The sequence below is a fragment of the Antechinus flavipes genome, chromosome 1, assembly GCF_016432865.1.
Source record: "Antechinus flavipes isolate AdamAnt ecotype Samford, QLD, Australia chromosome 1, AdamAnt_v2, whole genome shotgun sequence".
Taxonomy (NCBI): domain Eukaryota; kingdom Metazoa; phylum Chordata; class Mammalia; order Dasyuromorphia; family Dasyuridae; genus Antechinus; species Antechinus flavipes.
Genome location: NC_067398.1, coordinates 154,339,094 through 154,365,727, shown reverse-complemented (window position 1 = coordinate 154,365,727; position 26,634 = coordinate 154,339,094). Strand labels below are relative to the sequence as shown.

Here is a 26,634-nt window from a genome sequence, read left to right as displayed (position 1 = left end):
TAATTTTTATTTCATGCTTTTAATTGGCACTGTCACTCTTCCCTAGTTTTCTCAATAACAAATCAATCTTTCTCATCTTAAACAAGTAGAAAATTAAGGAATAAAATAAGATCTTACACAAAATGAAGAATATAGCACTCACTACTACTCCTCCAGAAAGAACATGTTCAGTGCTTTCTTGATATGCTGGTTTATTCATAGCTCGAAGTTGGTCTGTAATTGGATGTGTCCAAAAATTTCCAAAAAGCAGAGCACTCATACAGATAAGAAAAGATCCAAAGCGAGCACTCTTGGAAACTTCCATTTTGACTGAACAGATGGAATCCACATAGAAATCCAGGACCACAACAAAAAAGATAACTGTTGTGAAAGGCATGATGAGAGAAGACCAAGATTCTACTTTACTCTAGAAAAAAAGAACGAAATTCCTACTAGTGAAGGATATATTATGCAAATAATTTTTAATGTGCTAATGCTTTTTGGGGGTGAAACTAAAGTTCTTTGGTCTAAGTAAGGAGATAGAAATGACCAAATGTGAATGTTAAAATGTATTGTATCTGCACATTTCTCCCCAATATTTGGGGAGTCAATACCATTTAGTATTGGCTTTTTTGTTTTCAAATTCAGGATTTAAATACATCCTACAACCTCCTGGATCAAAGGAATACGATAGTTAAGGACTATATTTAATTCTCAATGCATTTTCTAAAATATTGTTTCAAATTCTAAACAATCATAATCCTATCATCTAAAAAGAATATGAAAATGTGAAAAGATACAAAATCAAATAAGAATCTGATCACTCAGGAAAAGATAATGATAAATGTTGGAGGAGATGTGGCAAAACTGGGACACTAATGCATTACTGGTAGAGTTGTGGGATGATACAGCTATTCTGGAGAACAATTTGGAACTATGCCCAAAGGGCTATAAAACTATATACTTTTGTTCCTAAAGTTTCACTACTGGATCTGTATCCCAAAAAGATCATAAAGAGGGCAAAAGACCCACAAAAATGTACATAACAACTCTTTTCGTATTGGCAAGGAATTGGAAATTGAGCGTATGCCCATCAGTTGGGGATTGGCTGAATAAGTTATGGTATATAAATGTAATAGAATATTATTGTTCTATAAGAAATAATGAGCACATTGACTTCAGAAAAGCCTGGTAAAATTTTACATGAACTGATGCTGAGTGAAGTGAGCAGAGTCAAGAGAACACTATACATAATAACAGCAAGATTATGTGACAGATTTAGCTCTTTTCAGCAAGGCAGTGATCCAAGACAATTCCAATAGACTTGAGATAGAAAATACTATCCACATCCAGAAAAAGAACTATAGAGACTGAATGTGGATCAAACACAGTATTTTTACCTTTTGGGGGAATGGGAGTGGGTGGGAGGGGTTGAGGAGTATTTGCTTTTTCTTAGTTGTGTTTTTTCCCTTTTGGCTTGATTTTTCTTGTACAACATGACAAATATGGAAATATATTTGAAAGAATTATACATGTATGACCTATATCAGATTGCTTGCTGTCTTGGGGAGAGAGAAGGGAGGAAGGGAGAAAAACTATGGAACACAAAATCTTACAAAAATGAATGTCGAAAACTTATTTTATATGTATATGGAAAAATAAAATACTATTGAGAGAAAAAAGAATCCAATCATTATGGACATATATGGAGAAGAAAATATTGTAAACAGATGAGAATTTATATAAAGCATTCTGTAAATCTGTATGTATGAACATTCTTGATTTTAGGGGAAAGTAAAGTTTTATGCACTTATAAATAATTAAAACAACATATCTGTGAGTGAATAGTAATTCAAATGTTCACTTATTGCTAAAATTACTTTTTGCTATTACCTCAGTTGTCACAGAAAGGATGATGACCCATGGACATAAAAGCAGCACAGAAACGAGATGGGATAAGGCTTGAAGACGTTTGCCTCCACCCACATCTAGAGAGAGCTTTCTGGAAGCTGTATGAAAACCAACTTTACAACACAAAGCCAATACGAGCAACAATACTCCACCCTGTTAATAAAATGATAAAATTCTTAAAAGAAGTACATAGGATCTGATATTGACAGATAAAAAATTATGTTGGAAGGAACTGGTAAACTGTTCTTGCAAACTTTGTTACTATCTCAAATCTATTGCTTAAAAATACATGATTTGAGGTCCATTTTCAATGAGATTCTATTTATTTTTTTAATTATCATAGCATTATAATAAAAAAAGTTCTATTATGAAAAATCCAAATATAGAATTACGTTGAATTAGGGACATCAATCCTGTTAAAATGTAACAGCAATTTATTACCTTTAAATTTGACAAGTAAACAAACAAAAAAATGCCTTATCAAATAAGGCACTATTCAACACATAACTTATTTTGTCATTCTGAATTCATTTTTGTAGGTAAGAAATGGCTGTATTCTTAGATATTTAAGGAAGGGAAAAAGAGAAATGATAATATCAAATTGCCTAAATCTCTGACTATTAAGAAACCCATTTAAACAGAATCAAATTATTAAAAGTCAGGCTTTATTCTAGATACTGACAATGACAGACACATACATTCCTTTCAAAGATAACACAATCTTAAAAAAAAAAAAATTCCAGATATTTAGGTATAAGGAAAATGACTTACCTTATGATCTGCAACACCTAAGAAAGCAATGACTGTGTAAAGCATATGTGTGAGAGCACTATCATGATGTCCTTCAGCTAAAGAATTCAAGTTAAAGAAAACACAATACATCTTCAATTCATATATTTGTTCATTAGCAGTGGTAGCTCTAATGCTAATATGGATTTGAAACAGAAGATAATCTTGTTTTTCCACTCCAACTACTCTGCTAGGGATGAAGTCTTTTCTCCAACATTTAGACTGAGAAAGGTTTTGAAATGTCAAAGATATAGAGGTAACAGCATTTAAGAAAACATAGTAATCATCATTAGAAGCAGGTCTTTGGCTCCAAGGCTAGCCCACAAAAGGAACCAAATCTAGTGTGGAGCAGCTGCTTGGTAATTCTATGGGCTAAACAAGATTTTTTTGGATCTTGTTTTATTTTGACATTTCCTTGCAACCTAATTATTCCCTATAAAATTATTAGGGAAAACAATCAAGTTGCAAATAAACTGCAGCGGCCCCTCAAAGGGCCAGATATCACAACTGATTGGTCCAGAAGCACTATCTGTTCCTTTTCTGAAGTGTGCAGACTAACTCCTCCTTAAAAAACCTGGAAATTTTCTACTCCTGAAGTTATTCCTATTAAGCACTAGATTTACTGTAGAGAACCTGATTGACTTTAGCTCTAGTGCAATCAAACTCTCAGCTCAAGTGGGTCTCTTCCCAGTAGCAGAGATTATGACTATATCCAGATGAATTTAGTTTGAAGAATCTTCTCTTTAGCAGTAGACAAAACTAATTAATTCAAGTTTTATCAATCATTCAATTTTCCTAAGTCCTTCTAACATTTGCCAATATGGCAATAAATCAACCCTACTATCAAATCAAATCATAGGATAATTTATTCAGAGATGGAACCCTCTCACTTTACAGTGAACAAAGAGAGGCCTAAAGACATCAAGTGATGTCTTACCAAAGTAAGAGTGGTATCCATAGTCTAAGCCAGGAATTGAACCCAGGTTTTCTCACACAAAATTCAGCATTCTCTATTGTACCATATTACTTACTGATTACCACTTTCTACCCTCTGGGAATTACTCTTATACAGTGTTGTACATATCTGCATACATCCTGTATTCTTCCTTATGAAACATTAACTTCTTCAGAGAAAGAAATGAGTAGTTTTAAAGTCTGTGACTTATGTCACTTCTCACAGTATGCTAGAAAAAACAGGCACTTAACATGTTTGCCAAACTAAAGACATGCTGCTTATAAAGCTAGTTTAAGAGAGTCCAATAGTTTACTTCTTGTAGTTATAGATCTAGCAGCTTCTATTACTTAAGAACAAATGTCATTTTTCTATAGGCTTTCCTACTTCAACTCCTTTCAATTTCAGAATATTTAGCCATTACGGAAAGTTCTATGATCCTGGAAAAATAATTTATTTTAAACTAAATCTTTTAATTTTGTGAAACAACTCAATATTAAACAATTTTATTCTGTTCCATTTGTGAATGTGATCAGTGTTAATCATAATCTATTTTTCTTTTACCACTGGCACTCTTCTACAGTACCAAAAATATCTTGGCTTGATTTTACTTTTTTATGAAAGGATACGGTGCTCAGCAATTTTAGCCATAAGATCATCATTATCAAAAAACAACAAACAGATCACAGCAACGATGAAAAAAGCAGCTCCTCTTGTCTGAAAATAAGATTATTTGTTTTTAGAAGGTTCTCAGGGTTATCAAATATAATGTTAAAAATATTCTGAAGATGCAAAAGAAATTGTAATATATCAAAATAAAAATTCATATCTGAAAAAAGTAAGTACATAATGATCTAAAATTTTATCTTCACTGGTAATATATAAAAGCAAAGAGGCCCATTAGGTTCAGAAGAACATCTTGAGGCATCTAAAACACATAATGCAGAAAAATAAGAATTTCCTTTTCTTTGTTGTCATGGCATGTTATCACGCTTCAATTAATGTAAGCTAAAATTTCTAGCTGTTATATAACTGATAATTGGAAATCCTACCTAATCCAGTAATAACTATTTAATAGACATTACTAAACAAGGAAGGAGGCAGTTAATGGCATTTAAGTAAAAAACACATAAATGAAAATTTTAAATGACAGGAATAGTAAAAACATTGTTTCCCATCACAATCCCTGGATCAAAGAAACATGTAGCTCACTTAGTTGCAAATTCAAATCAAAGTGTGTCTATTACTAAGTGAAGCAATTACACCTATTTATAATCTGGCCCCTTATTCCAGACTCTTATTTAAATCTAAGTGAAGCAATTACACCTATTCATAATCTGGTCCCTTATTCTAGACTCTTATTTAAATCCTGTTCTAGAGACTCATTTTGGATAAGGACACATAGACAAAACAATGTGCATTTATTAAGTACTTGCTAGGTACCAGGCACAGTGCTAAGTGTTAAGAGAAACAGGAACAAAAAGAATTCCTGCCCTCAAGGGGCTTACAGTCTAAAAAGGAAAGAAAAAAGAGGGGGAGGGGAGCAGCTGAAAAGAATGGAGGGGGAAATACCTAAATAAGGATAGAGTATCTAGAAGTCCAAAGCAGAATCAGGAAGCAAATGAAGGTTGGCTGGCCTGGATATCTACTCAAAATGGAGTGCTTGGCAAGGACTTAGCTACTGAGAAGAGGATAAGAAGGCTGCAGAGGTGGATGGATGTTACAGTAGGATGAGGTGAAGCTGCAGGGTAAGATGGCAACTAAGGCGTGCTGGCAAAGTCCAGAAAATTAGAAGCAGAGACATACAGGCAAGACTTCCAAAGCACAGGCCTTGAAGTGTGCCTGTCTGGGAACTAGCTGAGTTAATTGTAAGTGGACATTTCTTAAATGCTTTACAGTTTGCCAAGTGCTTTATGTGCACTATCTCCTTGGAGGCTTGTAACTGGGAAGATAAGTATCACAGCTATCATCTTCATTTACAGCTAAGGAGACCAAGCCTCAGAGAGTTGAAGTGATTGCTTCACAATCACAAAGTCATTATGTGGGGTTTGCTATGTCTAAAGGTCAAACCTCAAGATATTTTAAAGGTTTATATATGACAAGGGGGAAAAAAACACTCTTTGGATAATAATACTTCAATAAATATGTGATTTTACTAATGAAGGTTATTTCCCTTCACCAGAGCAGATCACAGACCTTCCTCTAGATTTTTTCACATTTTGCGGTTAAGACTGCATAATACTTGTGCTGTCAGCCTTTGTTCTTGTCACCTATGTGATAAGCCCTCTTCTCCTTTTCAGCCATATATAATTCATGGATAATAGCTTTATGTCACTTTTTGCACATAAATCATTACTGGAAAAGGACTGCAAGCCATGTCCATTAAATGTCCTTACAATGCCCCTTGAGTGACAAATGATTTATTATCTGAAGACTGCTCTCTTTGAAGTGATACACACAATTATCAATAAAACATGTATTTAAAAATATGGATTTTTACATTAGAAAGGAGTTTTAAAAGCACTATACAATTTCCACAATTTGATCTATATTGTGTTCTTCTTCCTATTCAATTTTGAGAAATCCTTCGTTTACTTCAGGACCCATAATAAGTATATGCAATTCTGGGCAGCAAGCATTTTGTAATTATTTACTTTTTTCCTATATGAATTATTCCACTCTTGAATAATCAGAGACTTCATTGAGGAAGGCTTGTAATGTTCTGGAATTTGATGTAATCAGCACTATATTATTTACCAAGAGAAAGATTTGAAAAGCATCATTTATCTAGAGTGAAGTTATTCCATTTGGATCTTCTCCAGGACATCCTCTATGACAATGACAAGCACCTTTAGCAAAGCATACATTTATTTTTCTGTTTTTAAGTCTCAACTAATGTTAACAATCAGGGGATTTTGAAATGTAAAGATAATCAACTGTGAAGTTGATTACAGTATTATGATCAGTAACTCTGATCAGTATTATGAGCCACCATAATTCCAAAGGACTCAAGACATAAAATGCTATCTATCATCAGTTAAGAGAACTGATGGATTCATCAGTTTTATGTAAAAAACAGAAACTGGAGACAGAAACAAAGCTTTTCACTTTTACTAGTTTTCCTGCATTTTCTTGGAGGTGGTGGGGTGATAATGGTGGAGGTGAACATGACTAATGCAGAAATGTTTTCCACAATTGTTTATGTATAACAGGTATCATATTTCTTGCTTTCTCAATGAATTGGGGAAGGAAAGGAAGGGAATATAGAACCTGAAGATGAAAATAAAATGAAAATTTTAAAATATGAACTTTGAAAGATTTGTATTAGTGATAATGGTGAAAAGATTGCAATTGTTATTTAACTCTCGAATGACAAAATTTATAGTTACTATTTCAATTCTGAAATAAGAGATAGCTGAGAAAAAAAATACCTTTGCTGGTCCTCCTCCAGAACTAGTGAACAAAACATTTAGTAGCGAGATGACAACAATATCACTGTGTTCAAAGAGCAGCAAAGTCCTATGAAAATAAAAAGTGATTTAAATGGTTTTCCTATGTAACTTTTCAATACATATGAATTGAGGCAGGTTAGGAAAATGGATCAGGTAGTTTTATTTGGCTTTCATAAAGGCTTTCATAAGAAAAAAGAATCTTTCAAAACTTAAGTATCACAATTAATTACTATGTAGATTATTAACTGCTCACTAATTTTCTTACTCTCCACAAATCATGGAATTTGTATTTAAAGACATTTTAGTGATTATGGTCCAAATACTTCAAGGTAATTAATAGTACTTTTATTTGAGAAAATGAGAGAATAATTTCACTTCCATGTAAACTGAAGACTATAGGTCCTCTTAATTCATTTGCTTATAACAAGGTCTTAAACATATGTGCCAATTAAAAAAAAGTTATTAGGGTAATTATGTTAACATTTTAGTATGTCATATATTTGTTTTGTGAAATTATCAAATGGATAATTGATAACTGCAATCAATAAAAATCCTTAAAGATTTTTTTTTAAGCAAAGATAAGGCCTGAAGTACTTTGACAATTATGACAGATTAAGAATGGAGCAGGGCTTCCAATATAAAGTATCAAACCATTAAAGTACACATATACAAATACCTAAATTGAACTCATTGTAAGAAAAGTATTACAATTTTTTACATAAAACTAAACTTCTTTATTAATGCTTGATATAAAAATGAGTTAAATAAAACTGATTTATAAAACTAGTATATTGATCAATGTTAACACAATAAACTTGCAAAAAAATTTATATTTACCTTAATGGTCCACAAAGAGTGAGACCAAAAAACCATAAAAGTGAAATAATGCATCCAGCAACAGCATGTTTAAATATTTTGATCCACTGCAAAGAAAAGAGTGAAAATTAAAATTTTCAATGATAGAAACCATTAAGATAATCCAAAACTTCCTATTAAAAATAAGAAAATAATAATGAAAAGGTTTAAAATGGATAAAATATAACAATCTCAACGTAAATAAAAACATTAGGATTATCTACTTAGCAAATTCTAGAGTAATGAAAAACAACCTTCTATATGTCTTACTTTCATAATTTTTGGTTAGAGCTTAAAATTTTCTTTTGAATTTCTGAATTTTGAATAGTTAAAATTTCTAGAATGTTCAAATGTTAGTGTGGCTATGCTTAATATTTTAAGAGGGCTTTTTTCTCTTGTTGATTACTACATATTAGTATAATTTTGTCTAAAGAGGGGGAAGGAGAGGAGAAGGAAGGTTACCGAGGCTACAAAGGGGAAAAAAGAAGAAAGAGGAGGGAGAGGAAGAATTGCAATCATGCTCTTAAATGCAAGTTCAACTATAAGTTGGAAACATCATCTTTTGTTAGACTGCAGGAGCCCTAAATGCTATCAGAATTTAGAGATTGTTCAATAACTAGACTCAAAGTCACAAAAACCTGAGTTCAAATCCAATCTCAGACACTTATTAGTTGTGTGACATTGGACAGATCATACTTGTTTCAGGTTCCTCATCTGTAAAGTAGAATATAATAGCATATCCCTCCTAAAGTTGTTCTGAGGCTCAAATGATATAATAATTATAAAGAGCTAAGGATAGTGCCTGTTAAATTATTATTTTTTTAAATGAAGACTATAAGCCTCCAGATAGAGTTGGTTCACCAAGGCAATAGGAGATACCAGACTCAAATACTGGGTCAATGTAATAAGGACAGTTATGAACTATCGTCTCTGTTGCATGCTATCATAGATTCTAACTTAAATGAGAAAGGGACTTACATAGGGAACTAGCATTCATTGGCTAGGAGGCCCTGGGCTCTGTGTATAAAGAAAAGAGGAAGTTGAGAAGCCAGTAGTAGCAATGTTGCTCAGACTTGCAGTATCTAGTCTAGCCTGCAGAAAATAATTAGGACAGAAATCCCAGATCAAAAGGGAACCTATAATTCTGCCACACTGAGCCAGTAGAGTTTTCCAGCTGTCAATATGGGGGGAGTCCAAAAACAATTTACTCTTGCTCAGACCCAAACTCAGGTCAGAAACTTGCAAAGTTGATTAAATAAAATGAATGCTTTAGTATGTGTGCCTGTGCATGGACACATTCAGCCAGAAATCTGGGAATTGATCAACACAGTGACCAACAATAATTCCTGAGAATTCATGATCAAACCTACCTGAGAGAAGTGATAAACCCAGAGTTCTGGTTAACAGTTAGTTTTGCTTGACTATACAAGTTTGTAATAGAGGCTTAGCTTTTTCTTTTTTTTTTTTTGAGGGGAGGAGAGGAGGAAAACAAGGATGATCTTGAAAAAAAAAATTAGGCCAATTCTGGTTAAGTTTTTTGTTCTAAGTTATATGTAGATGGTAGAAAAACTAGGATTTAAAACTAATTTTTTTTTACCCTAAGTCTAATGCTTTTTTCACTAGAAGAACATAATGAAAAATAATAGGTTAAGGCATTTTAAGATGGATTTTAAAATGTCAAATGTATGTCTTAAATTTATAAGTATTAGCACTAAAAGAATTTGCACATCTTATTAAAACTTTTATACTCCTTTTTTGCATTTTTATACATCCCATTTTTTATTATTTCTTCCAGCACCCTTACTTTTGAAATTTTAATATTTAACAACAGAATTAACTGTCTTTGACCTGAATAACAGCAACGTACTTCATTATGGAAGATTTCGGAAGTACAAAAATTACCAGGTTTAAATATTCTTTACACAATAACTTCAGTTGAACTCCTAGTATCACTTAAGTCTACTACATTAATTTAATTTGTGCCATACGTGCTTAGTATTATTTATTCAGAAAATTTTATCAGTCAAAATTTTGCTGAATCTAAAATCTTTACTTTTTTACTTAAATCATTTAGTATAGAAATCCTTAAATAAGGCAAACTACGTAAACTTTTTAAAAATTCTAAATTACCGGGCAGAGAGGCAAGAAAGAAATGCTTCCCTAACACAGAATGATTTGCAAGCAACTCACCTGATGTTTTGTTATAGTTTTTCCAGAGGAAAATGGCTTTTGAAACAAAACCATGAAAAATGCAGACCTATTGAAACAAATATTTAAACATGAGCACAGTAGACATGAAGGTTTCAGGAAAAATAGAATGGTTTTTAAGCAAACATAGCAAAACTTATACATTCAAAAGAGTATTATTATTATTCTCCAAATTAGTCATCATGGGGAGCTATGCTGATTCTATGTTATTGCTCAAAATATTTTTGAATTTTGCTTTTTAGATGGCCTTAAAAACCAGTTTACAAATTATTTAAGCCAGTGGTTTAATCAACCATGACTTTATAATCATACCTTGTACCCTTAAAGTAAAATAACAAATATAATCTAAACAATTTATGTATTGTAGTTTGCATGCAACAGAAGGTAGGAATGAACACAGGTACTTGCTATTTAATTAATGCAGAGATACATCAGCATGTCATCTCAAAGTAATACAGAGATTCATTTAAATTACAGAATTTGTAAGAAAAATTTAATTATATATTAAATATATGTAATCATGCTACTCAAAATATTCCATGTAAACAGTAGAATTAGACAATATCTTTCCTGAGAAATGATAAAACAGAAAGATTTATGTTTATTTTTTATTCATTCTATTATCAATAACGAGATATGGAATTTCAATTTAGACCCCTAAAGAGTCAATTATTTTGATAAGACTTCTAGCAAAATAACTAATTTCTTTAAACAAAAAAGTTTTTTTTTTTTTTTGAGGGGGGAAGAGGGATTTTTCCACTTATAGGAATTAATTCAAGTATAAGACTTTTTGAACTTTACCAATTACTTTTTAAGTCCCTGTTTTACAAACTGAATAATATAATCTACTCTGAATCTCCTACCAAAATAAAAAGTTGGGAGAAAATTTTGTATACTTACCCAAGTTTTAATATAAAGATGAACTGTACAATGTGAACTGCTTTCAAGAGATCATATGATTCAAAAAGTCCCAAAGCCTTCAGAAACTTAGTGAAACATAGCAATATAATATATTTAGTGAATCTGAAAAAGAAAGATACATAAGTTTTAGTATTCTGAAGTATCTAGGGCATATAGCTTTAGAACACTAGAACAAGAAAAGGACATTTTATCAAAAAGTTATAGTTGCAGTATAATCTCACAATTTTCTGACATATTAAAAAAGTATCTATAATATCTCAGCATTTTTGGAACTATTTCAAAATTAAAATCCCAAACTCTTTTCCATTATAAAAAAGTATCAGGGGAATCTGCATCTTACTTATTGGATAAATGATAAATCCTTTAATGACAGGCAGTTCTATTTTTGTCTTTGTATTTTCAGTGCCTGAGCAGGTATATCAAATAATAAATGCTTATTGATTTTGAGTAATCCAGTTGAATACAGGGGAAAAAAAGGTCTTTAGGCAGCCAAAATAGTCCATCAGGTTTTCAATTTCATCAGAAATTTAAAGTTGCAAGTTGGAAATAGAGGGATTGTTACAGGAAAGCATACAGAGAGCAGCAACAATTCAACAAAGAGTAATCTTCAGGCATTTATCAGAAGGTTAAATAGCCCAATAAACCAAAACGTTGCTGAAATTGATCCCTGAATTCATGACCCCTTATCACTAAGAACAAATTCAATGATATTTAGTACATTTTAAAGTGAAAGCAAAGTGTATATACTATTTAGAAAGATTTTCTTTCAAAATGAGTAAAATGAGTTCAAAATGAGTTTTATCATAGAAAAGTTCCATAGGATCAAACTTTAGTTGTATTACATTAGTTAAAGAATATCAACTAAAATAATTGTTTTAGCCATGACACACTTTTGCTAGGCCTATAGGTCTATGTTGAGGAGAAAATTCCATTGAACGAAAACATTCCCATAAAAAATACCTTGCCAACAGATTTTAAAAATGAAAATCTGGGGATTATCAAAGAATCAATACATTATAGTCACTTAAATAATAAGAAATGGTTTACTGGGTAAATTAGGACAGGAACACTTAGAGGCTATATGCTCAAAACTAGGGTTAATCTGGGTCTAGGACCACATGCTGAAAACAGATGGATTCAGGTTCATAAAGTTCCTCAGTCACACAGACTTTCAAAGGTTAGATGGAAGAAACACTTTGAACTACAGTAGGGAAAAGAATGACTGAAAAGATCTTGATAAGAGACTCAGCTTGAGATGATCAGTCAAAGGGAGTATGAGATAAGATAGTGACAATAACTATGATTTCAAAGGGAAGAGGTAAACAGTTATAACTTAAAGTAGAAGCTGTTCTGAGGCCTAGATTTGGAGGATTTTTTATTTTTATATTTTTTAAAATAACTTTTTATTGATAGAACGCATGCCAGGGTAATTTTTTACAGCATTATCCCTTGCATTCATTTCTGTTCCAATTTTTCCCCTCCCTCCCTCCACCCCTTCCCCCAGATGGCAAGCAGTCCTTTACATGTTGAATGGGTTACAGTATATCTTAGATACAATATATGTATGCAGAACCGAACAGTTTTCTTGTTGCACAGGGAGAATTGGATTCAGAAGGTATAAATAACCCGGAAGAAAAACAAAAATGCAAGCAGTTTATATTCATTTCCCAGTGTTCTTTCTCTGGGTGTAGCTGTTTCTGTCCATCTTTTTTTTTTTTTTTTTTTTTTTTTTTAAATTTATTTTATTTAATAATAACTTTGTATTGACAGAATCCATGCCAGGATAATTTTTACACGACATTATCCCTTGCAATCACTTATGTTTCGTTTTTTTCCCTCCCTCCCTCCTCCCCCCCCCCAAGATGGCAAGCAGTCCTATATATGTTAAATATGTTGCAGTATATCCTAGATACAATACATATTTGCAGAACCGAACAGTTCTCCTGCTGCACAGGGAGAATTGGATTCAGAAGGTAAAAATAACTCGGGAAGAAAATCAAAAATGCAAATAGTTCACATTCATTTCCCAGTATTCCTTCTTTGGGTGTAGCTGTTTCTGCCCATCATTTCTCCAATGAAACTCAGTTAAGTCTCTTTGTCAGAGAAATCCACTTCCATCAGAATACATCCTCATACAATATCGTTGTCGAAGTGTATAATGATCTCCTGGTTCTGCTCATCTCACTTAGCATCAGTCCATGTAGGTCTCTCCAAGCCTCTCTGTATTCATCCTGCTGGTCATTTCTTACAGAGCAATAATATTCCATAACATTCATATACCACAATTTATCCAGCCATTCTCCAATTGATGGGCATCCATTCATTTTCCAGTTTCTAGCCACTACAAACAGGGCTGCTACAAACATTTTGGCACATACAGGCCCCTTCCCTTTTTTAGTATCTCTTTGGGGTATAAGCCCAATAGAAACACTGCTGGATCAAAGGGTATGCACAGTTTGATAACTTTTTGGGCATAATTCCAGATTGCTCTCCAGAATGGTTGGATTCGTTCACAACTCCACCAACAATGCATCAGTGTCCCCGTTTTCCCACATCCCCTCCAACATTCATCATTATTTTTTCCTGTCATCTTAGCCAATCTGACAGGTGTGTAGTGATATCTCAGAGTTGTCTTAATTTGCATTTCTCTGATCAAAAGTGATTTGGAACACCCTTTCATGTGAGTGGTAATAGTTTCAATTTCTTCATCTGAAAATTGTCTGTTCATATCCTTTGACCATTTATTGTTTCTGTCCATCTTTGATCAATTAAGGCTCTCTTTATCGAAGATATCCACTTCCATCAGAATACATCCTCAAACAGTATCGTTGTTGAGGTATATAATGATCTGATTTGGAGGATTTTTTTGATTAAATTTTTTGAGAAAAAAAGTTTTTAATTGTCTTTTAAAAATCATTAAGGTTTTCCCTAGTATTGCCTCTTCTTGCCTGCCCTACTATCCCATGTAAAAATAGTATTTTCTTGATAGTATTTCTGATGTGACAAAAGGTACTTTCCTAAGTCATATTCAGGAAATCAATGTGAAGTATTCTGAGAATTATTGAGCTAAAGAGCTGAAGAACAGAAAAAGCCCCAGATTCCTACCACCTATAATGAAGAAACAGATTTTGGAGGGATGAAAGATGGCAGCAAAACCTATGTCAAAGGAATTACTGAGTTACTATCAAGACCAAGGCTGCTAAAGAAGGTAGACATAAAGAAATCTAAATGTTGGAGGGGATGGACACTGATACATTGTTGGTGGAACTGTGGACAAATCCAACCATTCTGAAGAGCAATTTGGAACTATGCTCAAAAAGTTATCAAACTGTGCATACTATTAGGCCTATATTCCAAAGAGATCTTAAAGGAGGGAAAGGAACCCACAATGTTTGTGGCAAACCTTTTTATAGTGGGTAGAAAATGGAAACTTAGTGGATGCCCATCAGATGGAGAATGGCTGAATAAATTGTGGTATATGAATTTATGGAATATTATTGTTCTGTAAGAAATGACCAGCAGGATGATCTCAGAAAGGCCTGAAGAGACTTACATGAACTGATGCTGAGTGAAAAGAGTAGACCAAGAGATAATTTTATATACTTCAACAACAATACTATATGATGATGAATCCTGATGGTCGTGGCTCTCTTCAACAATGAGATGATTCAAACCAGTTCCACTTGTTCAGTAATGAAGAGAATCAGCTACACCTAGCAAAAGAACTCTGGGAAATAACTGGACCACAACATAGCATTTCCACTCCTTCTGTTTTTGTCCACTTGCATTTTTGTTTTCCTTCTCAGTTATTTTTACCTTATTTCTAAATCCAATTTTTTTTGTGCAGCAAAATAACTGTATAAATATGTATATATATATATATATTGTATTTAACAAATATTTTAACATATTTAACATGCATTGGACTACCTGCCATCTAGGAGAGGAGGTGGGGGGAATGATGGAAAGAGTTGGAACAGAAAGGTCAATGTTGAAAAAGTACCCATGTATATGTCTTATAAATAAAAAGTTATAAAAAAAAAAGAAAAGAAATCTAAGCAGTTTAAGCTGCTGTCTTAACTGTAAGTGGCAAGAAGACAACCAAAAAAATTCTTAGATCTGCTGACAAATGTAGTCTACATCTGAGTCCAGAAAAGCAGATTTATAAGCTAAGAAGCCATACTGTGAGATGAGTGTAATATTTGTCTCTTGATATTCCATAATAAGAGAAGAATAAGATTAAGCTTACTGTCAAAGGGTAGCAACTTTCTCTTAAGAGCTGGGTTAGCCTGGCCTACAATAGTGGCCAATTAGAAATTTCACTCAAGAAGTTTCCCAGAGAAAACAGACATGATTCTAGAATATTAATATAGAAGAGATCTGTGCTAGAGTTGTGTTTTGAGTATATTCAAAAATAAAAGATATCTGAATGAGGGGAAGAGTTTCAAACATTAATAACAACCACCAAAAAAAAAACACCCCAAAACCCCAAACCCCAAAACCTGAGAAAACATAAGAAACAAACCATCTAAATGCCTACTCTCTCATCTATAAAATTTTCTAAGTGCCATCTATTCACAAATTGAAGATATATTCCATGTGTATATTTTTGGGGAATTTTCACAAACAATATTTAAAAATAAATCATATCTTGACTACTTAACTAAAAGAGAGAATATAAGATCTCATTGTGTTTATTATTTGTTGATTATGAAAAATCATTTGATTTTACAGAACAAAATACCACCTTACAAGGTTTTTTTTTAAACTTGGTGTGTCTCATTCAGATATTAAACTCATTTGGAATTCTTTTGAAAACATAACAGCAGAAATACCCCTGTTTAATGATCCTCTGATAATATACATTGGAGATAAGGGGAAGAGAAGCTCCTAAAAGAATTTGACCAGTCCATTCATACAGGAAAACCAAATAAAAGAAGAATATCAATTGCTCAGATTTCAATATTATTTGGACAGCTATACAAAATTCGTTCATCAGTATGTCTAGGGTAGGAAGTACAGATTGACAAGGTGAGCTCAGAGTTGAACAGGGAAGAAATAGTGAACTGAATAGCTTTTAGGAAAATGAGCTTTTTTTCGCCCTAATAATACTACTGGTGTTGCAAAAATGGCAGGAAATTGTGGGATACAATTACCTCTGAATAATAAAAATGAGTATGGAATAAAGGGAAGTGGAGAAGCATGTGGTAGTTGCAATGTAAGGCATGCATATACAATGAAAAATTCTGAAGAAAAAAAATCTAAAAAATGTCAAGATAATGAAAAGATGAGCTATGTGGCAAGAACAAGAGATAATAGCCAGCTGACCTGCTCTACTGGTACCCTTGAAATCTCAGGAGAGGGGCAGTTAGGTATCACAAAGGAGACAGCATTGTTCCCAGAGTCAAGAAGGTTTTAGACACTGGAAGCTAGCTTCTGTGACCCCAGGCAAGTCACTTAGCCCAGGATCAAAGGGGGAAAAAAAAAAAAAAAAAAAAAAAGAAAGAAATGTCAGGAGAAAGCAGAAAACGCTGCCAACATGTTAGATGGAGCGTGTATGATAGAAAATAGCTAGAAAAAGGATAGTTTACCTCTCAGACCTGTGGAAGAGGGAAGAATTTATGACCAAAGAACAACTAGAGATCACTACTGACCACAAAATAGAAAATTTTGATTATATCAAATTAAAAAGTTTTTGTACAAACAAAACAAATGCAGACAAGGTTAGAAGGGAAACAATAAACTGGGAAAACATTTTTACAATCAAAGGTTCTGATAAAGGCCTCATTTCCAAAATATATATAGAATTGACTCTAATTTATAAGAAATCAAACCATTCTCCAATTGATAAATGGTCAAAGGATATTGTAATGGGCTGAGGCTTGAGTTGATGCACTGAGGTCCCAAGCACATGAGGCTAAATAGTAATTGGACCATACTCTATTAATATATAAGCTTGGAGAAAGAATGGCCCCCGCCCACTCTTTGTGCAAGTCCTGATGTGTTGTATAGGAAATGATGATTCTGGTGGATGGAGGCAGGGGAGTATAAAAGGAAGGGGAGGAGAGCTCAGGCCCACTTTCTCTGCTAGCTGGCTTCCTGTCACAGCTGCCCATATTGCTATCGCAATCCTTCTTGCCCATATTGCTATCGCAATCTTTTTTCACCTCTTCACTTCAATAAAGACTGAAGATTTTTCCCTTAACCTGAGTTCCGGACTCCGGCTGATTTTAAATACGCGATCATTACAGGATGGAGAACCAATAGAGTTCATCTATCAGTACATATGTCTTGGATAGACACTAAACAATAAGCTGAACTTAGAACTATACTGGAGATCAGATTGGATTGCTGTGAAGGAACTATATAGACTTTTAATGACCCCAAGCTTTTCCTGAAATAAAAGAACATATTTTTTAACATCAATATTCTTTTTTTCACCCTAATAATAGCTTATTTTTAAAAATATATGTAAATATAGTTTTTAATATTCACTCTTGGAAAAACCTTGTGTTCCATATTTTTCTCCCTAACTCCCTTGTCCCCTAGACAGAAAGTAATCTAACATAGATTAAACATGTGCAATTCTTCTAAACATAATTTTACATTTATCAAGCTGCACAAGAAAAATCAGATTAAAAAAAAGGGGGGGGGGGAAATGAGAAAACAAACAAGCACGTACACAATACAAAAGAGGTTAAAATATTATGTTATGATCCACATTCAGTCCCCACAGTCCTTTCTGGATGTAGATGGCTCTATCACGTCTATTAGAATTGGCCTGAATCACCTCATTGTTGGAAAAAGCTAAGTCTATTACAATGAATCATTGCATAATCTTGTTGTTGCTGTGTACAATGTTCTTTGCTTCTACTCACTTCACTTAGCATCAGTTCTTCTAAGTCTCTCCAGGCCTTTCTGAAATTATCCTGCTGATCATTTCTTATAGAACAATATTTCATTACATTCATATACCATAACTTATTCAGTCATTTCCACTTAGTTTCCACTTCCTTGCACTAAAAAAAAAGGCTGCTACATGTGCATGAGTTCCTTTCTCTCCTTTATGATCTGTTTGGGATACAAGCCCAGTATAAACAATGCTAGATCAAAGGATATGTACAGTGTGGTTGTCCTTTGGGAATAGTTCCAAATTGCTCTCCAAAATGGTTGGATCCATTCACAGTTCCACCAACAATGTATTAGTGTCCCAGTTGTCTCACATCCCCACAACATTCATCATTATCTTTTCTTGTCATCCTTCAATCTTGGCCAATCTTAGAGGTGTGAAGTGGTAGCTCATAGTTGTCTTAATTTGTATTTCTTTAATCAATAAAGCATTTTTACATATAACTAGAAATGGTTTTAATTTCTTCATCTGAAACCATTATTCTCTTTGTGATGAAAGATAGCATGCACAGTAAGCAGGCCTCACATTCAGAAAAGCTGGGTTTTAGTCCTTCCTCTGATACATACTAGTTGTGATCCCAGGCAAGTCATTTCAGCTCAGTGTCCTAAGAACTCTCTAAAGTTGTGACTTCAAGAGAAAGTGCTAACATGAAATGGTAGAGGAAGTTCCTCACCAGGAACTCGCTATGTGAGTAAAATCACAGGTTCAATCTCTGTCTAAAGATCCCCAAATTCTTCTGGTGATACTGTTTTCATACAAATAATGGATATGTCAGACTCCAAATAAGTGAAGTTGCTGCTAAGAGACTACAACATATTACATAGAATCACACACAGAAGGATGGTATTTGAGAAATAGAGTAGGAAAAAGACAAGGGTTAATGAAGTAACAAAAACAATGGATTACTGAAGGACAGCCTGTGTGTCACCTAGTACTCCAGTTTGAGTAATGTGAATTAGTTAGGAGTAATGTGAATAAAGACTGGAAAGGTAGGTTGTGAAGGATCTTAACTGCTAGGCTAAGAAGTCTGTATTTTATTCCAGAAGAATGATGAACAAGAGTTCTTGAGCAAAGAAGTCAGGTCTGTGTTGTAGGAATGGATAGGGGAAGGAAAAGATTGAAATAAGGGAGGCCAGTTAGAAGTCTATTATAATCATTTATAAAGAGTTGATAGGGCTTAAACTACTATGGTAACTGTAGGAATAGAGAATAGGGGACAGATTTACAGAAGTTGTGCAGCAGATACACTTGTCAAGACTTAGCAAAAGATTTGAAAGGAGAGGAAATGACAGTCTCACACGGTTAGAAAGCTCTTAGATTCTATTAAAAACAGATCAGTAATTCCTTACACAATGGGTCTAGCATCTAGGCTGTCAAATAATCTTTCCTTCCTCTCAACTCTCATAGTCCTCCCCTCACAGAGCTTTTGTACTTGTCTTAACAGATTTTTGTCCATATTGATTACTTCCTCAACAAGGTTGCAATAACTAATATTTTTATCACCCCACTTAAAAGTTTACAGAATAATTTCTTTACAGACAACTCATTGATAGTCAATAAAGTATATGCAATTGGGAATAAACTAACTTGACTAGATGATATCAAAGGAGTATGGACTATGGTTTTATAGTTTTTATAGATGATTAGTACTAGATTTCAGTCAATTTGATTAATTAGTTAGCATTTATACTAGCCCTGTAAAATTTGAAAATTTTGATATATATATGTAACTAGAAGGAGTGGAGAGATTATTTCTCTGGTTTTATAGAATGGAAAATTAAAGTTTAGACAAGTTAATAATTTACCCTCATGTTATATAGTGAAAGCCTTTCAAGAGGACAATCCACCATCATTTAATTTTCATTTTATAATGTGCCTTGGTGAACAGACACATAAACAGATGTCCCAATGTCCCAGGTGAGTAAGAGAAGGGTCAGATGCAAGGATGACTTTAAAATTGTGCTTAAGCTTCTTTATCTTTTTTTTCCCCTGAGATAATTGGGGTTAAGTGACTTACCCAGGGTCACAATGCTAGAAATATTAAGTGTCTGAACCTAGATTTAAACTCAGATCCTCCTGACTACAGGTTCTATCCACTGTGTCACCTAGCTGCCCCAAGTTTCTTTATTCTTAATTATTTTTCAAGAAAATTCCAACAAAAAATTTTATTTTTAATTGAATCCAATAATATTCTTAAGCTAAATACTAAATGCTGATGAGTGTCTGCAACAAAAAGAGACCGTTAACAAGTATATGAATTATGAAGAATCAGGACTCCTCATTCATAGCTTAAAAAAAAAATCTCTATGGTGAGATTAAGGAGCTCTACTACACCTCTCAGATTATTAATACCTAAACTTTGAAAACAGAAATATGCACACAAACTGACATGACTGAAAAAATTGAACAACAACAAGATCAATGTCCCTGGATAGAAATAGGATGTAACAAAGTCTGGAAAAGCAGGAAGAAGTCAAGTTATAAAGGACTTTAAAAGCCAAACAAATTTTTTTGTTTGGTTCTAGAGATCACAAGGAATTACTGGTAGTTACTGAAGAGCAGTGCCAAGGTCAGAGCTGCATTGGAGAAAGGTCATTCTGATAGCTATCAGGAAGACAAAAGAAGAAGGTAGGGACTTGAGGCAGGAAGACCAATCAGAAGGCTACATAGGTGATAGGTAGGTACCAATGTGGTGGAAGTACCAAGAAGAGAGAAGAGGGAATATAAGAGATATAAAACTGACAGGACTTGACAACTAATTGTGTATGTGGTACCCATGACAATAGCAGTAAAGTTAGGAACTGAGAATATGGGGGGAAGGAGAGGAGAAAGAACAGTTTTGAATATGTTGAATTAAAATGTCTATGAGACATTCAGTTTGAGATGTACAATAGGCACTAGAGATGCAATACTTGAAGCTAAGAGAAAGGTAAGAGCAAGTTTAGTTGAATCATCTACCTTAAGATAATTGGATTCATGGTAATTGATGAAATCAAGCAAAAGAGTAGAGAAAGAAGGCATAAGACAGATTCTTGGGGGATATCCATGGGTGAAGATCCAATTAAGATAGGGCTGAAAAGATCAGATTTTAGGAGAACCAACAGAGATGATTATTTAGAGAGAAGATATAAAATCATGGAGAAGATGACTGTTAAAGGTTGCAGAGAAGGCAAGAAGGATGAGGACTGAGAAAAGGTCATTAGATTTGGAAATTAAGAGCTTACTGGCAATTCTAGACAGTTTCAACTGAATGAAGTCAGAAGTCAGAAAAAAAAAAAAAGACTATAAGAAAAGAATAAAAAGAAAGGAAATGGAGGTTCCTATTGAAGGTGGACAAAGTGAAGATTTAGTGAAAATAGGAGAAATATAAGCATAGTTTGAAAATGTATGGGAAGAAGAAAAAAATGACAGAGGTGGAACAAAGAAAATCTGCAGGTGAAACGGAAGAAGCGAGGAGAAAAATACCTTTTAAATCATCTACTATAGTCAATGCCTCTCAATCAACTCCAAAGATGTTGTGGTCACTTAGTATGCACGGTGGGAATTCTTCAAACTAAGTATGAAGTAAAAATGTAGGCAGATCTCAAAGTATAGGCTAAAGGTGATAGTTGAAGTTTCAGCTTGAGGATTTGATAGTAGGATTCTGTTGGATGGGGATAGCATGCCCCTTTCTGTCTTTCATGCAAAGATAGGAAGTCAAGAGCATTCATATGCATACCACTTCCCATCTCCACATCTTTTTCTTTGCTATTACTTTTATTGGAAAAAAATGTCTTCATTCATGATGCTCCTATCATCTTAAGTGTTCCTACTACTCCATATCTTACCATGTTTCTGTCTTAAGTACTCTACCAAACCTAACTTTAAGATTATGAACAACTTCCCAGTCATCAAATGCAATGGCCTTTGCCCAGTACTTCTACCACTATTTATTAGTAGTTTCTGTTTTGTCCTCCTTCAACTTCGGACCTAGTAGATATCCCTGTTTTTAAACTTCCTGTTTTTAAAATCCCTCGGCTCCTCTAGCCTTTCATTTTCTTTCCAATTCCTTTGTCTCTTTGCATATACTCAATCTTTCGGGAGTCTTAGTTAAGGATTTAAATTTATATTTTTATGCATGAGAATGTAAACATCAGGTATTTAGCATTCTATATTATTTGTTTTACTTATCTTGCACTGTCTTTCTCATGCTACAAATAATAGTTACAAAATTCTTAACGAATTAAAAATCTCATGAAATAAATTTGATTTGAAAAATTTGTTGTCAAAAATGTTATAGACATCTCCATGAGTTGCAATATGCCAAGATCCTCCCAACTTATCACCTGGTATCACCTGGAAATTAAGTAGGAAGCTCTTCTAACAAATTCAAAGTTAAAGTCAAAATCAAGCCTTACAGGATTTAAGAAAACTTGAGCTGCCTCAGCTCTTGAACACTTCTATGCTTCAAGGATGCTTTGAAATAGGGTTTTAATGGAGTAATTAGTTGTACCTAACATAAAAATTACTGGAGAATGGATTCACTTTTGCAAAGAGGTTTTTTTCCCTTTCTTTCAAGAATTACTTTATAAATGGGATTCAGCACAAAACTAACTCAACCATATAATCATATGATAACCACCAAAGAACTGCTGCCAAAACTGTCCTGATTTTATGGCCTTGGGGAAGTCAATCTCTTTAACTACGGCCCCTTCATTTAAATGTGGGTAATCATACCTCCCAAATCTCCTTTCAAGACAAATTATACAATTAAATAGATTATATATAAACATTTGCTCCAAATGCAGAAATATTTCATAAGATTTCAGGGTAACTCTCCAAACAGGTGAATTTGCAGCCCCATATGATAGACAGTATTCAAGGACAACTGACTAAAAAAATAAAAAAGGACAGACGCTGGGGAGGATGACAGAAGGGGTGTAAAGGCTGGGAGAAAAGAAGCTCCTTCAGGCACTATTAATGAGGTGTAAAGAGTCTAAATCATCTGGAACGCGATTGGGAACTACGTCCTGTAAGTGATTACGCTGTACATACCCTTTGACCCAGCAATATCACTATTACGTCTTTAGTCCCCAAAGAGAGCAAAGAAAGAGCAAAAGGACGCAACGTAGGAAAATATTTATATGCTATTTTTTGCGGTGACAAAGATCTGATGGGAGTGGCCACCAACTGGAGAATGGGTGAAAAACTCATGGTATGAGAACGTGAAGGAATGATTTCGTGTCGATATAATAAAATCAAATAATAAAATCTCGGCGTGGCCAAAGAGAAAACTGTCTGCATAGCGGGCATCCCCAACTCTCAGGGCGGCTTCCGGGGGAAGCCGGAGAACTGGGGGTGGGGTTTCTCCGGGGGATTCCGCGGCCGAAAGGTGAGCTCGGGCGGTCTCCGGGGGCAGCCCAGGACTAGGGACACTTACCGAGCACTAGGCACGTCCACTGGGCCCAGGCTCCCGCCGCCGGCGAGCGCGTGGCTGCTGTATTTCTCCTCCATCCCGCGCGTGTCTCAGGAGGAGCCGCCCCCGCCGTCGCCGGCCCCACCGCGGCCTCTCCTCATCTCCCGCCGCCGGGCCCGGCCCTTCACTCTCCCATGGCAGCAGGCCGAGGCCTCGGAGGCCCTTCCCACGCGTGCCGTCAGAGGCCGGCTTTACTAGGCCGCGAGCGGCGGCTCTGGCTGCAGCTGCGGCTCCCGCTCCACTTCAGAGGCGCGGGGTTACCCCGAGGTTGCTGCGGCGTGAACGTTGCCAGGCCACGTCATCCGGCTGGGCCGGGGCGGCCTCTCCCAGTGCGCCTGCGCAGAGTGCCATCTCCTCCCCGCTTCTCCCCTTTCCCCCTTCACTATTCCCACCTTCCCTTTGAAAAGGATCTAGCCTTACCTGCGACCCCGCCCCACTCGCCCCGCCTCCCTCCTCCGTTACTTTTCCTTTCTATTCTGGCAAGGAAACTGTGTAAGCCAAGGGATAAAAAAGAGGAGGAAAAAGGTTGAATTGGAGGAAGATGAATATAGCTTTCTAAACTTGTCTTGATGATTGGATGGTGGATGACTGATGACCACAGAGGAACTGTGCAGAATCACGCATCTCTTGGGTTACGAAGACCTTCAAAACAATAGCTAGTATTTTTTTTTTTTTTTTTTAGTAAAGCTTTTTATTTACAAAACATATCCATGGGTAATTTTTCTTTCTTTTTTTTTTTTTGGTGAACATATGTCTCAGTTTTATTACTCAGAATTGGTATCTAGACTTTTATTTATTTTTTATTTTTTTTTTAAATTTAATTTTATTTAATAATAACTTTGTATTGACAGAATCCATGCCAGGATAATTTTTACACAGCATTATCCCTTGCAATCACTTATGTTTCGTTTTTTCCCCTCCCTCCCTCCCCCCCCCCAAGATGGCAAGCAGTCCTATATATATTAAATATGTTGCAGTATATCCTAGATACAATACATATTTGCAGAACCGAACAGTTCTCCCGCTGCCATGGGTAATTTTTCAACAATGACCCTTGCAAAACCTTCTGTTCCAAATTATCCCCTCCTTCCCCCCCACTCCATCCCCTAGATGGCAGGTGGTCCATATGTCAAATATGTTACTATATAGGTTAAATCCAATATATGTATACATATTTATACAGTTATCTTGCTGCACAAGAAAAATCGGATCAAGAAGGAAAAAAACCTGAGAAAGAAAACAAAATGCAAGCAAACAACAGAAACAGTGAGAGTGCTTTGCTGTGGTCCACATTCAGTTCCCACAGTCCTCTCTCTGGGTGTGGATGGCTCTCTTCATCACGGAACAATTGGAACTGGTTTTTCTCATTGTGGAAGAGAGCCAACCATCAGAGTTAATTATTGGATAGTCTTGTTGTTGCCGTGTATAATGATCTCCTAGTTCTGCTCATTTCACTCAGCTTCAGTTCATGTCAGTCTCTCCAGGCGTTTCTGAAATCATCCTGCTGGTCATTTCTTACCGAACAATAATATTCCATGACATTCATATACCACAATTTACCCAGCCATTCCCCAATTGATGGGCATCCATTCAGTTTCCAGTTTCTAGCCACTACAAACAGGACTGCCACAAACATTTTTGCACATGTGGGTCCCTTTCCCTCCATTAAAATCTCTTTGAGATATAAGCCAGTAGAAACACTGAACAGCTAGTGTTTCTTTATGATGATGATAATAATTAGTATTTTGATAATAATTATATTTCTATAATGATAACAGCATTCCTATAATAGTAATTATGATAATTAGTATTCAACAATAATCATAGCTCACATTTATAAAGTGCTTACTATGTGCCAGGCACCTAAGATGATGACAATTAGTATTCAATAATAATCATAGCTAAAATTTATAAAGTGCTTACTATATGCCAGGCACTTAAGATGATAATAATTAGTATTCAATAATAATAATAATAGCTAATTTAAATAGTTACTATGTGTCAGGCACTTAAGATGATGATAAGTACTCTTCGATAATAGTCATAATTAACCTTTGTAAAGTGTTTACTATTTGTCAAGCACTGTCCTAAGTGCTTTATAATTATTATGGAATTTGATCCTTCCAATAACCCTGGGAGCTAAGTGCTATTACTGTCCCCACCTTACATTTGAGTCTTTGGGAGGAATAGAATTGAAATAGCAATAATCACTTATTACTTGTGCATCTCATGACCACCTCATCCCCAATATTGTATCCTGTTTACCTAAATGCAATAAAACTTCATTTATGAACCCTTGAAGCAAACATTGCCATTTAATAGTATGATTGTAAGAAGAGGAGACAGATAGGATGTGAGAGTGACAAAGGCAATGTGTGGTGCAAAGTGCTAGACTGATCATAGATTTTTCCTCTCCACACTGACTATATGCATCAACAAAAGGAGCAGCCTCAAGACAAAAAGACTACTAGAAGAATTAATATCATCAACACATGAGAGTACTTTTTTGAGAGAGAATAATTTGCTGTAACTTGGAGGGTGAGTGGAGCCAACACACATAGTTGGCAATACAGTGGAGCAGAAAAGGAATAAAGCAGCTTTCAAAAATGAGCTTTTGCTCATCTGGGTCAGAATTCTTACAAACTTCAAGACTGGTTCTATTACAATGATGGAGAAATTCAGAAGCTGCTAAATGAAAAATGCGAACACACAGGATGTATTAGCAGAATAATTCATCCATCTCTAAGAAAGTAGTAATGAATTCCATCAAAAATAAAGTACAATCGAAACTTAGAGAGATGTAGGACTCTATTATCTCTATTAATTAATCATTCAACCTATGATGGTGAATATTTGTGCAGTGACTTCTTACCCTCCATTCCTTGTCTTCTTTCTGTGGAAGAGAAAATTTAAGCTGGATCTTGGGAGTTATTTACATGGAAAGATGTAAAGGAATAAAAGAGCATTTTCAGGTAAGGGAATTAAAAAATCCATGGAGGCAGTACTCAGGGTAATTATCTCTAAACTCTTATGTCAATAAAATAAAGACTAGATCAATGAATTGGGCACAAAACTAAAATAATTAGAAAAAGATAAAATGTAAAACCTCCAATTAAATATCAGATTGGAAATCTTGAAGATCAAAGGAGAAATTAAGAACATTGAAAGTAAGAGTACTACTGAATTAAAGACCTAATAAAGC

The 26,634-nt window shown here is 34.7% G+C and overlaps 1 protein-coding gene across 1 annotated transcript in view; it reads right to left on the bottom strand.

Moving 5' to 3' along the window:
* Positions 1-23,655, bottom strand: part of SLC30A5 (solute carrier family 30 member 5) — a 50,722-nt gene extending 27,067 nt beyond the window's left edge. The window contains exons 1-9 of the mRNA XM_051991637.1: positions 23,397-23,655; positions 11,047-11,169; positions 10,129-10,195; positions 7,921-8,006; positions 7,063-7,150; positions 4,261-4,348; positions 2,662-2,738; positions 1,873-2,043; positions 118-406 (exon numbers count right to left, since the gene is read on the bottom strand). Of these exons, the coding sequence (XP_051847597.1) occupies positions 118-406; positions 1,873-2,043; positions 2,662-2,738; positions 4,261-4,348; positions 7,063-7,150; positions 7,921-8,006; positions 10,129-10,195; positions 11,047-11,169; positions 23,397-23,470 (1,063 nt within the window). The 5' untranslated portion in view covers positions 23,471-23,655. The remainder of the gene's footprint in view (positions 1-117; positions 407-1,872; positions 2,044-2,661; positions 2,739-4,260; positions 4,349-7,062; positions 7,151-7,920; positions 8,007-10,128; positions 10,196-11,046; positions 11,170-23,396) is intronic.
* Positions 23,656-26,634: the final 2,979 nt, after the last annotated feature.